Here is a 15676-nt window from a genome sequence, read left to right as displayed (position 1 = left end):
GGCAGATGGCTATCCTACCCATTAAAGAGTACTCAAAAAATCCTAAAATTTGTATTGAAACAAAAGACCCCAAATAGTTAAATCAATCTTGGACAAAAATAACAAAGCTGGGGGGGCATCACACTACCTGATTTCAAAATAAACTACAAAGCTATAGGAACCAAAACAGCATGGCAGTGGCATAAAAACAGACATGTGGACCAATTAAACCATAGAGAAGCCAGAAACAAATCTGTACATTTACAGCCAACTGATTTTCAGCAAAGGTGCCAAGAACACATAATGGGAAAAGGAGAATCTCTTCAATAAATGGTGTCAGTGAAACTAAATATCCACATGCAGAAGAATGAAATCAGACCCATATCTCTCACTATATGCAGAAATCAACTCAAAATGAATTAAATAATTAAATGTAAGACCAAAAACTATGAAACTACTGGAATACAAAACAGGGGAATAGCTCCATGACATTGGCCTAGACAATGATTTTTTTGGATATGACCTCAAAAGCACAGGGAACAAAAGCAAAAATAGACAAATGGGATTACATTACACTAATAAAACTTATTCACTGCAAACAAAATCAAGAGTGAAAAGACAACCTATAGAATAGGATGAAATATTTGCAAACTATTCATCTGATAAGAGATTAATATCAAAAATATATAAGGAATTCAAACAACTCAATAGCAAGAAAACAAATAACCCAATTGAAAAATGAGCAAAAAATTTTGAATAGACTTTTCAAAAGAAGGCATACATATGGCCAACAGGTACATGAAAAAATGCTTGACATCACTTTTCTGGAAAATACAAACTAAAACCACAGTGAGATATTATCTCACCCTTGTTAGAATGGCTATTACAACAAGTGTTGGTCAGGATGTGAACACTGTTTGCAGAAATATAACTTAGTACAGCCATCATGAAAAACAACACAGCATTCCCTCAAAAAATTAAAAATAGAACTACTGTATGATCCAGCAATGTCATTACTGGATACATATCCAAAGGAAATGAAATCAGTATGTTGAGGAGGTATCTGCACTCCCATGTTTATTGCTGCACTAGTCACAATAGCCAAGATATAGAATCAACCCAAGTGTTCATCAACAGATGAATGGATAAAGAAAATATGATATGTATACACACACACACACATGCACACAAACACACACATGGAGAGAGAGAGAGAGAGAGAGAGAGAGAGAATGAAATACTATTCAGCCACAAAATGAAGAAAATCCTGTCCTTTGTTGCGACATGTATGAACCTGAAGGATATATGTCAAATGAAATAAGCCAGGGACAGGAAGACAAATAGCATGTGATCTCACTCATGTGGAATCTAAAAAAGTTGATCTCATAGAAGTGGAGAGTGAACTTGTGGTTTCCAGGGTCTGGGGAGATCAGGTGTTGGGGTTAAGGAGATGTTAGTCAAAAGATAGAAGGAATAAGCTTGAGAGATTTATTGTACAACATGGTGACTGTAGTTAATAACGTTCTGTACTCTTGAAAAATGCTAAAAAGAGTGGATATAAAGTGTTCTCAGCACAAAGATAATAATGATGTGAGGTAATGCACATATTAATTAGCTAGACTTAGTCATTCCACTATGCATAGATACTTCAAAACATCATGTTGTACATGATAAATACAGTACAAACAATTTTACATGTCAATTAAAAAATAAGGATTAAAAAAAAGAGCACTCAGAGGGGAATAACTCTGTCTTCCCCCTTTTCCAGACCTTTGATTTTATTCAGATGTGAAAAAAGGGGGCAATTTCCACAAATTCTGGGAAGGCAGCTATCAAAGACAGTGCAGATATGGTGCTTTAGCTAGCTGCAATTATAATCCACTGGGACTCCTATGAAAAAATACAAAATGCACATATGTGTTCAGGGTAAACTCCATGATGAGACATAAATTTGACTGCAAATCAAAAGGTAGACAAGTTTTCCAAATGGGTTATAAATCCAGGGATTCAGCTTAGGCAAAAGGAAACTACTTGGAAGCAAGTTTCTGGAACCAGATTCAAAGATGAAAGAGGTCTGGAAAAGGGTGTAGCCCTGTGCTTCTCAAACTTTAACCTAGATAAGAATCACCTTGTGAGCTTGAAAATGCTGATTGATTCAGTGTGTCTGGGGAAGGGCTTGATGTCCTACATTTCTCACAAGTGCCCAGATTGTGCTGACGCTGCTGGCTCATGGACCAGGCAGAGGGGCAGAGAGGGGAGAAGTCCAAATGCACAATCTAAGTGTTGATTCTTGAATGACAAAGCAATATTTGAAAGGCAGAGCAAATAGGCAAACTTTTTCCTACCAGATATTTTACTAAAATGCTGACAAAAGCTGAGGAGGTAAGAGAATGAGTGAAATAATGTAGTAGTACTGTATAGAACTGAAGAAATACAAGTCAATCTCTAAAGGTGACCCTGGAGAACTGTTGCCATGGAAGAATATGATCCCAATGTTACCAAATATCTCAGTTTGTAAAGAGAAGGCAGGAATTCAGACTTTATTTTTTAACATTAAATCTGCTGATTTGTAAATCCTGACTCAAATTAAGCACATAGACTTATAACACTGTGAATCAAATATATAGAATTGCCTTGCTAGACTTGGCCATCAGCTTGCGACTGCTTCATCCAAATGATCAAACACGGTCAAAGGGTCTAGAATGTGAGCACAGACAGGTAGAAACTAGCACATAAAGGATCTGGGGGCTTGTTGGTATACCAACTCACTGAATACTATGAATTAGAGTTCAGAGAAAGGGATGCATTATGAGGAGAAAGGATCAGAACTCAAATATCAAGGAAGTGTGTAAAGAAGATTCTTTGGATATAGAAAATTGATGTCAGGAGGTGTTGCGATAAGACATTATAGTCAAAGTCAAGGTGGGTTTGAATGCAAAATGAGGATTCTTCAATTGTTTTCAATAAACAACTAAAAGTCACTGACTTTTGGTTGATTTCAGTCAGGGCTGAGCCACTTAAAATATGGAAGTAGTCTGGGCCAGGTAATAATGTGATTCTTGAAATTTTGCTCCTTATTCTGTCACCAAAGTTGTGCCATCTTAGTGGACTATGACTCTCCACCCAAAGGCCCATGTTGACATGGATGTTGACACTTAAGGCAGGGGGTGTAAATGGTGAACAGAACCAGCTAGCACCATGTATTCTATTTATTTTTTGATGTTTTAGCAGACCCTTATAGATTGGTGCTCCAGATAGTTGTCAGGGTGGCTAGACCTGTAATCTGGCTTTATGCAAGGGAATGCCAAATGCAAACTGGATTCTTGGAAAGTGACCTGATATTGGAATAGTCTTGCCTGCAGTGGAGGAAGTGGGTGGAGGGGCAGATTTGAGAGATATAATGACCGGGGAATAAGTAGGATCAAGATAGTGGCTAGTTGTAACAAGAGAGCAAGATTAAAAGTGATCCATTTTATCTCTGCAACCTGGGTTCTTACAAGCATGATGGAAAACATAAAGTCATAAGAGGAACTTTCAGGCTATCCATGTGTTCTCATTAAGAGAAAATGCACAACCTTTCTTCCATGCTGGCATTTTAATTTAAGCTAGTATTCACAATTCTCTCTAGAGCTGTTTAGGAAGATCCATTCAAGGCTCAGCTTTGTTTTGTTGTTTTATTGTTTATCAAGATGGTAGAAGCAGACTCTGTATGAAACTGTCAACATCAAAACACTTTCATTCTTTCTCCTTTAAATAGATAACACAATAAAGGTATTGCCTAATCCTGGCTTATTAAGGATATCTTAGAAACACACTGGAAGTGTAGGGATGCTGGTCAAGTAAATCCCAAGCCCCAAGGACTCACCCTGAGGCAGGTGAATCAGACAGCAGTAGTGCTAGACAAAAATAAAAGCTTAAATAAATAACTTCATTCAACCTAAACAGCAGTTTTTGTAAATTTTTCAAATGCAACTCAGAATTTGCAGAGAGTAAGCACTGTGAGATCAAAACAGCACCATTTGATAGCTGCTAACCTTTACTAAAGACTTAGAACATTCCAGGTGATTTCATACCAAAGTTATCCACATAAGTTAAATATAATGATAAATTTTGACCATCTCTTAACAATGCCCTAAAACATGAACCTATAGTTTTATACTAAGCAAAGCAACAGATTCTATTAAGAGTAGCATTCAGGCTCTTCCATGCCACACAACTTGTCATGTCTTTTCTCTGAGACTCAGTACGGCAAAGGTTTCTCCTAGGTTGGTTTTCCCCTTTTAGTTAGAAGGAGAGGAAGGCAGGAGTGCTTGGGTCCCACTCAACCAGGCACCAAGGAATGAGTTAAAACGCAGGTGTCCTGCCCCCAGGGGAAAGGCTGTAACTTGGCTATTTCTGTACTCTGGAAGTATGGGGGAGTGCATTTTATAGGCCAAAGGAAGGTGAGTACAAACATCTATACACATTAATATGAGCAAGAAAATGGACTAGATGATGTTATCTATTTTGAGGGAAATGTGAAATAAATGTAATGAATGGGGATTTTTTTCTGTCTTTCGTTTTTTATGTTTATTAAATTTTGCTTCTTAGAACTTCTAAGAAATGAGTATTTGAGGGCAACTCAAAGATGCAGAGGTCTTCGGATCTTCTTACGTTCTCTGTGACATGGCTCTATTAAGCAAACATGTTTGTGTTTGAATGTTGACTTCTCCAGCCTCATGATATCATCTTTTGCTTTGCATTTGTTCTTACCAGGAAGCAGAATGTGCCTACACACTCTTTGTGGTCGCCACATTTTGGCTCACAGAAGCATTGCCTCTGTCGGTAACAGCTTTGCTGCCTAGTTTAATGTTACCCATGTTTGGGATCATGCCTTCTAAGAAGGTAAGTCCTCTTGCCAATGTCATAAGTTGATTTCCTGTTTTGTACTGAGATTTCCATTGAGAAAAATTATTTTTAAGGGGAGCAATCATCCCGTTGGTAAGGTTCCACATAAGTCCCCCAAACTTCCAACTGTTTCTCCTCTCTGGCATTCTGCATGTGTGTCCACCTTCAAAGAACAAACACAAGCTGCAACTTCTTGAGTCATGCATGTCAGTGGGAGAAATGTATGTCCCCTCTTCTCTCACTGACATCTATGCCTAGTGCCTCCGTCTCAAAAACAGGGAATTTTGTTGACATCCTCCATAAGCTTTTTATATTCAGTAGAATTCAGCCTCATGGTGTTGCAAAAACAATTTTGTTTTTAATGAAAAAAGTTTGCCTGTTTTCATGTCCAGAAACCTGCCATTTCAAAAGATAAAGCCAAACTAATGTTCATGTGTAGCTCCATTTTGTTCTTGCTGAGAGGAGTTTATTCATGCTAAGAGGTGTTTATTGGTTCTATACGATCTAAGCGTACCCATCTGAAGAAAGTGGATTTGGTTTCCCAAATGCATTGAAACCAGTCTCCAGCCACCCAGTGAACAACTATCTAAACCACAGCTGAAACAATCTCAAGAAAGATGTTAAGTTCGAGATGCCAGTCAGTGCAGTTTATCACCTTTGGACTTCTATCTTCTGCCTGGGTCTAACATTGCTCTCTTGAGGCTCATCTGTCTTTCATTTTCTTTTTAACTAACCTTCGATTACATTTCTTCCTGTGAAAGGAACGGTTCCCTTCTTTATTTTCATGTCCTTCTTCCTGATTTTGGAGCCCCCGTCGGATCTTTTTGCACTTTTTATCCTCTTTGATCCTCTTTTCTTATTGGGTTTTCCCCTCCCACCTAACCTGGAGTCTTTTCTTTCTAATGGCCATTGATTTGGAAGCGTGGCCAGGGGTGTACTTCAGTTCCTCTCACCTCCAGGCTGACATTCTGCTGCCCCATGGAATCTCAGAGCTATAATCTATTAAGCTTCTTAAATGCTTAAACATGCTATATGACTTTCAATATCAGGAATAAAAAAGGAAGGGGTTGATGAGTTGTTAAAAATAAGGTGTCAAATTTTTAACCCCTGTCCTATGGGCTTGGTTGGTTCTGTGTCCAGAGATATGTATGTTTAACAGTTATACCTTTGTCTCTTATGGTTTAATAATAATAAAACTGACTAAATTGACTGTTAAAAAGAGGCTGAAGTAGAAGTGAGATTCACTGGACTCATGGGGCATTTCTGTAACAAGCTGTTATCAGAAGGGACATACAAACATTAGAGGGAAGCAGGAGGGAAGGGTGCCTGGGAAGGGCTGGCTTTGTAGGAGCTGCCAAGGATATACATGTCTGCCTCCTTGTGGTGTCTAAGGGCCTGACTAAAGGCAGCAAAACTGTAGGTGCCAATGGCAGTTTTGCCTCACTCTGACTGCAGACACCTGCCCAACAGTCCTTTATCCCCAGACTAATTTAACTCATAGAATCTCAGACTTGAAGGGAATTCTTCTTGGTCACTTCTCACCCAGAACAGGGATCCCATCCAATATCTCTTACAGGTGAAATCATTCAGAAGGTGTTTAAAGGCTTTCTGGATTATGAGCCTTTAATATCCCTCGAGGAGATACATACTATTTTTGAATAATTTTAACTCATAAGTAACTCAGCTTTATTGAGCCCACATCTGAAACTCAGTCACTGACTCATTAAACTTATTTCTAACATGTAGAATTTCATAAATAAACCTCACTTTTTTGCATGACAGTGTTGCTTGAATTTGAAAACTAATTTCATTTCCTCCTTATTTCTTCCCACCTTGAGCCTTAGTGGTTTCCAGACCTCAACTCCCATCCTCAAATCTGCCATTTCCAACTCCATCACCACTACCATCTTCTTTTTCTTCCTGAAACTAACTCTAGTTTGTCAATGAGACTTAAGAATGAAATGAGTTAATACATGTAGATTTCATTACATAGTAAGTACTCCATATATGTTAGCCAATGGTATTATTTATACATTCACAAAAGTGAATAGCTCATTCTAGAAACATTCTGAGCGTTGCAAAGGTAAATGAGCCTATCATCTTCCCTATGGCATTTCAGCCTAAGTTTGTTTTAAACTTTATGTGATTCTCTTCACCTTGTAAGTTTAACTGGAACTTGCAGCAAATCATAGTCCTTAGAACTTTTAGTGGAGAAAACCGTTCTCAGACTTGTGATCCCTTTTGCTGACAGGGTAACTTACCTTTTACTAATAAATTAGCTGACCAAAGCTACAGTCTATTATGAATGAGCTAGAGATTTAGTCATAAGGCCCGAGCTTAAAATTTGATATTTATCACTGATTACTTTATGATCATGTCCTTTAATAACTCTTATCATCTGTAAGTGGGATATGATAATGCTACACAACCCATTGTTGTCACGATAAAATTAAATGATGTATGTTAAACAGTGATACAAACTAAGTATCAAGCATTATTATTAGGTTTAATATTCCTAGTTAAAATTTGTTTTGAGAGTTTTAAATTATAATTCCTGCCCACTGCAGCATCTTTGAATCTCAGATCTGTCACTGAGTAGGATACTATGTCATTAATGCCCTCATCTAAGTTTAGAGCCCTAAACACCTCTCCCTTTGGCCATCACAGTTATAACTTTACCAATTTATTAAGCCAATCCTAAATACTGGTATTTTGCTGAGCCCATTACTGTATTTGAAGAATATCAACAAATATTAAACTTTCCTCATATTTGTTGAACTAAACCTGAAATGCTAAAGTATTTAGAGTATGTTCAATTTGATATTTCAAAACAAGCATTAATATTATTATCATCAAAAATATATACAAATTTTACATATATGAATGTGAAAATACACATGTATGGATATATATATATATATAGAGAGAGAGAGAGAGAGAAAGAGAGAGATAGAGAGAGAGATAGGTGTTATGTTATGTATTTACTCAGTTATTCAATAGATATTCATATGGTAGTACCCTGCCAGGGATTTGGGAACATATCAATGAATAAAAACAGGCAAAATATTTCCTATATTTCTAGAGGAAAGGAGGCAATGAACACTATATCTGATAAATAGAAATATTATATGTATAGTGAGCTAGAAAGGTAATTTTGTGCTATGGAAAAAATGCAACAGGATAATGGGGATCAGAGAGAATGGTAGTTTTAAATAAGGTGGTCAGGTTAGACCTCCTTGAGATAGTGATACCTGAACAAAGACTTACAGGAAATGAAGGAGTTAGCCATTTGAATATTTGGAGAATGACTATTGCAGAGGAGGTAACACCCAGTGCAAAGACCTTATTGCAGGTATATCTGCAGCGTAATTGGAAGAGAGTAACTAAAGAGGATAATGATAGATTAGGTCAGGTACATAATGTAATGAGGCAATGGACCAGGCAGGGTCAAAGTAGGCCATTGCAAGATTTTAACATTGAATAAAATGGGATCTTGGGCTCAAAAGAGTTTTGAGCACAAAAGTTACATGATCAACCTAACTTTGATTTTAAAAAGGATAATTTGGGCTGCTGTGTTGAGAAACAAGACAGAAAGAAAGAGACAGGTAGTAGGTTACTGCAGTAGGTGAGAGACCATGGTAATTCAGACCAAGGGCAGTAGTAGAGATATCGAATGTATTGTTGATAAAATTTGAAGGTAAAATCAGCAAACTTTCCTGATTGATTAGATATGGCATATGGTTGGAAGAAAAGTGTCAAAGATGTCTCACAGCTTATCTGCCAATTGGGAAAATGGAGTTGCTATCAATTGAAATGGGAGGAAGATGGGAAGTGCAGGCTTACTCTAGGAAAGGGGCTGACACTTAGAGTTCAGTGCTGGACAGACAAGTTTGAAATACCTATTAGACATCTAAGTGAAGATGTTGAGTAGGCAGTTGAATACAAAAGAGTCCAGAGTTCATGAGAGAGAGCTAATCTGCAGATATAAATCTGAGATTCATCAAAATATAGATGGCATTTAAAGCCCTAAGACTTGATGAGATCACTCAGGGAGTGAATGAAGATAGAAAAGCAAAGAGGACAAAGAACTGACCTCAGAATAGCTACAACAGTAAGAGGTAAATGAGAAGAGAAAGCACTAGCCAAAGAGACTAAGAAGAAAAGGTTATTGAGATAGGAGGAAAACCAGGAGGGTGTGGGATCCTGGAATCCAAGTGAAGCAAATGTTTTGAAGATGAGGCAATGATTATGTGTGTCAAATCTGCTGATAAGTCAGTTAATGTGAAAACTAGATATTGACTATTGGATTTAGCAAAACAACCTAATAACTAACAAAGCACCTTTTTAAAAATATTATCTCATTTAATTCACAGGTTGGTGTGAGGTAATATTTAATTTTTACAACTATTTATTGATTTGTAGAAAGGTTGCTGAACTGGTAAATTACATAACTAAGAGAGAACTCAGGTGCTCTGATTGCAAAAGCCCATGTTTTTTGATGAAATCCTATTTTGAGACAGAAATATAACTATGTTGATCTTGCAAATAGATATCAAATTTTATTAGAAATTTTATTTGACATATCAATTTTGCCTTGAGAATAGTCATATTTATCAGTGTACTTTACAAACCAACAGCACCTTCTTCTATTACCTCCTGGACAAGTAGGCCATAAACAAACACATCTGCCTGTAGCTAACGTTTATTCTCAAATATTCTGACTGATGAAAACCATAGAATAGGTACTACAATGAAAACAGAGAATGTGAAGTTTTTTTCTTAAGTTTAACAACTAATTTTATTTGGACTGCAGGCTATAGTTTGTTTGCATGGTCTATTGAGAAAACTGGCAAACTGTGGGCCTGAAAGCCAAATCGGCCTGCTGCGTAATTTTTAAAATAAACTTTTTAGTAGGACAAATTCATTGACACATTGCCTTTGGCTATTTTGTGCGATGACAGAGTTGAATAATTACACTGAAGACCATATGGCCAAAAAAGTCTAGAATATTTACTGCTTGGCCCTCTACAATATGCTAACCCCTCATATAACCCAAATCAGTAACAGCAAGAATGTCTCACAGTCCTGGACTTCTGTCTGTGTCTAATCACTTACTAATAATGGCTTGCTTCTAAGTGTTTATTTGTATTTTTAAGTTATTCTGCATTTATTCTTTCATTTAATTCTCAGAGTATTGGTAAAATAGGGTATCTTAGCCCATTCAGATTGCTACAACAAAATACATTAACCTGGGTAAATAAACAACAGATATTTATTGCTCACAGTTCTGGAGGCCGGGAAGTCCAAGATCAAGGCACTGGCAGATTGAGTGTATGGTAACGGCTTGCTCTCTGCTTCATAGATGGCATCTTGCTGCTGCATCCTCACATGATGGAAGGGGCAAGGGAGCTCTCTCAGGCCCCTTTTATAAAAGCACTAATTCCATTCATGAGGTTGGAGTGAACATATTTGGTTTCTTTTAAGTTCCAACATATGAATTTCACTGGGGTACACCAATGTTTGGACCACAGCAGTCAATAGGGCTTATTTCCATGAGCCAAACTGCAAAAGAGATAAGGGAAAATGAAAACTTAAATCTTTATTCATTTTTCAAGAATAAACTCAAGGATCAGCTCCTGTAAGAAGACTTTCCCAATCTCTCTAGGAAAAAAATTATCACCCCACTTACTTTTAAAATCTCAATTATATTTTGGAGAAGTATCATTCAAGCATCTATAATACTTTATTGCACTTTTTGTTAACTTGTTTTTTATTGTCTAATAGCTTGTAAGCTCCTTATGTCTAGGGACTTATTAAATTTAACATCCATTGAGTGCCAATTTGTGCCAGGCATGTGCTAAATCCATAAATACAATGATCAATAAGACATATCTTGCCTTCAAGATAAATCTAGTGTAATAAAGGGGATAAATAAGTGAAGAAATGATCAATATATAAATTAAGATGTACTATAAAAAGGGAGATATTATCTAATCCAGTTTAGGGTCCTAGGGAAGATATCTTAGAAGAACTGACATCTTCCATGAAGGAAGATTAGAAGTATCCAAGACAAGGGGAGAGGGTCATTCCAGGTTAAATTGCAAGCAAGTGTTAAAACACTTCTGTGTTTGGGGAACTAAATACATAGGAAGAAGAAGGGTGGAGTGGCAAAAACCTAAACTGGAGAGGTGAAATGGGACCAGATGATGAGGGTCTTTTATGACATGTTGAAAATACTGGATTTGGTCTTTAACACTATGGAAAGTTCTTAAAAACTGTACTGAAGAAGTATAAGAAGGACAATTATGTGATCAGATTTACACTTTAGAAAAGGGGCTATGACAATGGTATGGAGTGGATCAGAAAAAGATCGATCATACAGTAGCCAAGTGAGAAATAGTGAGGAGCTTAATCAAGGTAGTCATGTGTAAACAGAGAAAAAGGGACAAATTTTAAAGATATGAAGGACCTAGGAATAATAGGGCTTATATTGGAAGTGAAAAAGGAATCATGGCTGACCTTTAGGTCTCTGTCTTGGGCAACTGAGTAGATAGATGTTTACATTGACCACAAAGGCAGAATGTGTTTGAAGGATGGGGAGTGAGAAGATGAGAAGTGTCATTGTGGATATGTTGAATTGTAGGTGTTTGTGGGAAATTCAAATGGAAATGAACAGTTGGACGTATCAGTCTGAAACTCAGAAGACTTATCTGTGTGGAAATAAAGATCTTGGTGTAGTCAACATTCATTTAACAAATGTTCATTGAGTGCCCCCATGTATGTGCCAGGCATTATTTTAGTCCCATAAAGTTGAATCCTTCAAATTCAGTAATTGGATGGATAAAACAAGAAGACTATAAAGACTATGGACAGAACCCTGTGGAATACCAGCATTTTGGAGGACCGAGATAACTGGATTTTCAAAGTCAGAAAAAAAAAAAAAAAATTCAGAGGCAGGTATAGAACCAGGGAGAAAAAAAAAAAAAAAAAAAGCTTCCTGACTCTGGAAGCACTAATAAATTAATATACTGAAATACTTATACCTAGAGTAAGAGTTGAAAGAGTTAGGAGACTAGGAAGTAGAGGACAGAGTGTAGAAAACTGGGATATAAGAGCTCAGAGACTATAGCTTATTCACTGTCCCTCCCTCCCTCATTCTTTCAATGCTATTTACCAAGCTCTCCTACTGTGTACTAGCACTACGCTAGGTGCAAAATATGGGATGGTTAGCAAAGCAGAGTCCTGGTCCTCATCGGAATGTATGGTATAATACAGAAAACAATAAGCACGTAAACAAACAGTATTTATGTAATGTACATACTATGATAAAACCAAACGGGGCGCTATGATTCAGAAAAATAATAGGACCTATTTAGAAAGGCCTGATATTTGAGAATTGAAGAAGTGCAAAGAGGGAAAAATATATCAAGCATTTATTAATGTATTCTCTGCTCCTATAATATTTTGGTGTATACAGATAATTTTTCAATGAGTAATTAGTAAATGAAATAGTAAGGAAATTGATATAATTATTTTCTATTATCCAATCACTACAAAATGTAAAGAGATTGATATAAAATTTGAAAGATATCATAAATGAACATTTTATAAAATATAAAAGTTGTCCACTTGCCTACTTTTAATTTCAAGGGTAATTATTAATTTTTGCTTTTTATTGAAATGAAGCCAAGCTTAGCAAGTTATGTTAAAAATGCAGATATAATATAGCAAAATTATCTCAAGAATTGATTTTCCTTTTTGTGGTTTTGTAACATTAGAATGGTTTTATTCCAACCTTTCCTTCTATTAGCTATGGTTTGATTTTTTTAGAGGGGTATTTACTCTTATAATCCTCTTTTCAGCACAGCCTTGTGATTCAGTTTAGCCAAGTGTTTCTTAAAGTAAGTTCTCTTGAATACCAGTCCCATGAAATTCTCCACCTAAAAATTAAATAAGTTTTTAATAATTAAATAAATCTGAAAAATATGCAGTATATGATATCCCCCTCTTTAAAAATGACATTATACACTATTGTTTAAAGGTTTTTGCAAAGGCATCTAGGAGAGAAAATTCTAGTATTTCAAAATTCTGTTTTCTCAACTTAATCGATTACACAACCCTTTTAAAAAAAAGATTATGTACCTAACTTATTTCAAAGTATTCTTTAAGAAATACTGCTACAAATGGTTGCTTAAAGTTCTAGGTCCTTTACTAATCTCTGAATGGTGTTGACTGAAAATGGCTTAAAATGTTAAGTCTCATTTGAGGGTATTTATTTTATAATTTTTTTTTTTTTTTTTTTTGAGATGAAGTCTCACTCTGTCACCCAGGCTAGAGCGCAATGGCACAATCTTGGCTCACTGCACCTCCGCCTCCTGGATTCAAGCAATTCTTCTGTCTCAGCCTCCAGAGTAGCTGGGATTGCAGTCATGCACCATCACGCCTGGCTAGTATTTTGTATTTTTAGTAGAGATAGGGTGTCATCATGTTGGCCAGGCTGGCCTCGAACTCCTGACCTCAAGTGATCCACCTGCTTTGGCCTCCCAAAATGCTGGGATTACAGGTGTCAGCCACCATGCCTGGCCTTATAAAAAGTAATTTTGAAAGCAAAATCATTCCATATATAAAGGTGTGACTGCAGTTACAGCATAATGGGTCATGATAAGACAGTAGCAAGTTGGAGCTTGATTGAAAACCTTCCCAAATCACAGTCATTGCCATTCCACTATAGATGCATAAACAAATTAGCCCCAATAGAAAAGCACTTACCTGATGTTACTCAGCTATTTAATAACCCTGAGTACTTTTTTTTCTGTATACTTTTCCTTACACCATTTTTGAGTAAGAATATAGAACATGTCAAAATTTGTATTCAAACACATCTACATTTTTCTCAACAAAATGGAAAGATTATGTGGTTGAAGGTCAAAATTAAGAGCAGCATAATAATGTCTTTCTTGTGCAATGTTATTTTTCCCCACCCAAAGTAAATAATCACGGGTTTGTTATTTCAGGTGGCATCTGCTTATTTCAAGGATTTTCACTTACTGCTAATTGGAGTTATCTGTTTAGCAACATCCATAGAAAAATGGAATTTGCACAAGAGAATTGCTCTGAAAATGGTGATGATGGTTGGTGTAAATCCTGCATGGTAAGTACTGCATTTACTGCTTCTAGTTTACCTGCTGAACAGACCATTTTTGTGCAGAACAAATAATCAAATAAGTAATTCACGCCCAGGAAATTCTTTGTATCACAGTCTGAATTATGACGTTTTTTCCTCTGCAAATATGAAAGTGATATAAAGTGTACTTGAATTATAGGAGGAAAAAAAACAACTTTCACTGCAGGTCTAATTACAGGGTGGTTGGAATACGTGCACACAACTTTCTCACCTTTTATGCATCACAGAAGTCAAAGCTGAGAGAAGCTTTGAACCTCAACAGACAAGATTGATAGACTTCAGAGTAGATTTTCCTCCTATCTTGTTTATTTGGCTGATTACATATTCAGAACTTGTTCAAGAGCATCCTTTATCATCAGGAAGGATGTTACAAACCAAAGACAAAGACATTACTGACAAAATACAAATGTGTGCAGAAAAATTCCAAGGTGAATATTTTTCTTGTTAAACCAACTGTTGCAAAGTGAAACAATCAAGACATTTCATCTATAGAATATGAAATCACTCATTTGACTGATAAAATTAATTGGCTATTTCGGTTTTATTTCACCTCTTGCTAAGAACATGAATGAAAGCTAAAGAAAATTTCCAGTGTCATAATCATTTGCATAGTGGCATTTCGCGTTAAAGCCTTAAGTGTTTCTTCCCTTCTCATCTTTCTTGGAAAATTAGAATATTGTATTGACTTATATTGCATAATTCATTCTAGGGCATAGCCACATCTGTGTTTTTCATTTATAGTGCAAGTTATTTTGCTAAATACAAAAAAAAGATGCAAATGAGACAAATTTTCAATTTTTTTGACTTAAAAATTGTATAACACATATGCATTTAAGACATTATCTTGGCCGGTCGCGGTGGCTCATCCCTGTAATCCCAGCACTTTGGGAGGCTGAGGTGGGCAGATCGCCTGAGGTGGGGAGTTCAAGTTTAGCCTGGCCAGCATGGTGAAACCTCGTCTCTACTAAAAATACAAAAATTGGCCGGTATGGTGACAGGCACCTGTAATCCCAGCTACTCGGGAAGCTGAGGCAGGACAATTGCTTGAATCTGGGAGGCAGAGGTTGCAGTGAGCCAAGATCGCGCCACTGCACTCTAGCCTGGGCAACAGAGTGACACTCTGTCTCAAACAAAACAAAACAAAATAAACAAACAAAAAAACCCGACATCATCTGACTCTTAAAATGAAGTGGCGCTCCATGCCTTTTAGGGTGCTACAGAAATGTATCTCTTTTTCCTGACCCTCTGCTCACTATTCCAGAGGATGACGTAATGTACTTCACAGTGGGGCAGAAGTTCTGTCCATTATGCCACTAAGTGGCTCTTCAATTTAAGGCATTTTCACCATCCAGAAGCTTTATCTGATGCCAGCATTTTTTATACAAAGATTTCTTGTCTTGACAATGCCTTAAGAAGTTAAAAGTTCTTAATTTTCTTTTTTTTTAGAAGAACCATTTATTGTGTAAGCAGATTCCTAATACATTTTCTTTTATTTTGTTGTACGCATTGAAAATATTCACCTTATCGGAGTCTGAAACTTACATTGTGGTATTGTTCTTGTACATCTGTTTTAAGAGGGTGTCAGATTATTTCATAAATTGCTCTATATAGAAAGGTGTGCTTCTG

General features: G+C 36.5%; 1 protein-coding gene across 1 annotated transcript in view; it reads left to right on the top strand.

The window, feature by feature from the left end:
• Positions 1–15676, top strand: part of SLC13A1 (solute carrier family 13 member 1) — a 91017-nt gene that overhangs the window by 14134 nt on the left and 61207 nt on the right. Inside the window, exons 2-3 of the mRNA XM_003261261.3 lie at positions 4735–4863; positions 13881–14017. Of these exons, the coding sequence (XP_003261309.2) occupies positions 4735–4863; positions 13881–14017 (266 nt within the window). The remainder of the gene's footprint in view (positions 1–4734; positions 4864–13880; positions 14018–15676) is intronic.

Source organism: Nomascus leucogenys, chromosome 13 (genome assembly GCF_006542625.1).
Source record: "Nomascus leucogenys isolate Asia chromosome 13, Asia_NLE_v1, whole genome shotgun sequence".
Taxonomy (NCBI): Eukaryota; Metazoa; Chordata; class Mammalia; order Primates; family Hylobatidae; genus Nomascus; species Nomascus leucogenys.
Note: the sequence above shows the minus strand (reverse complement) of the source record. Positions and strands in the feature narration are given on the sequence as shown.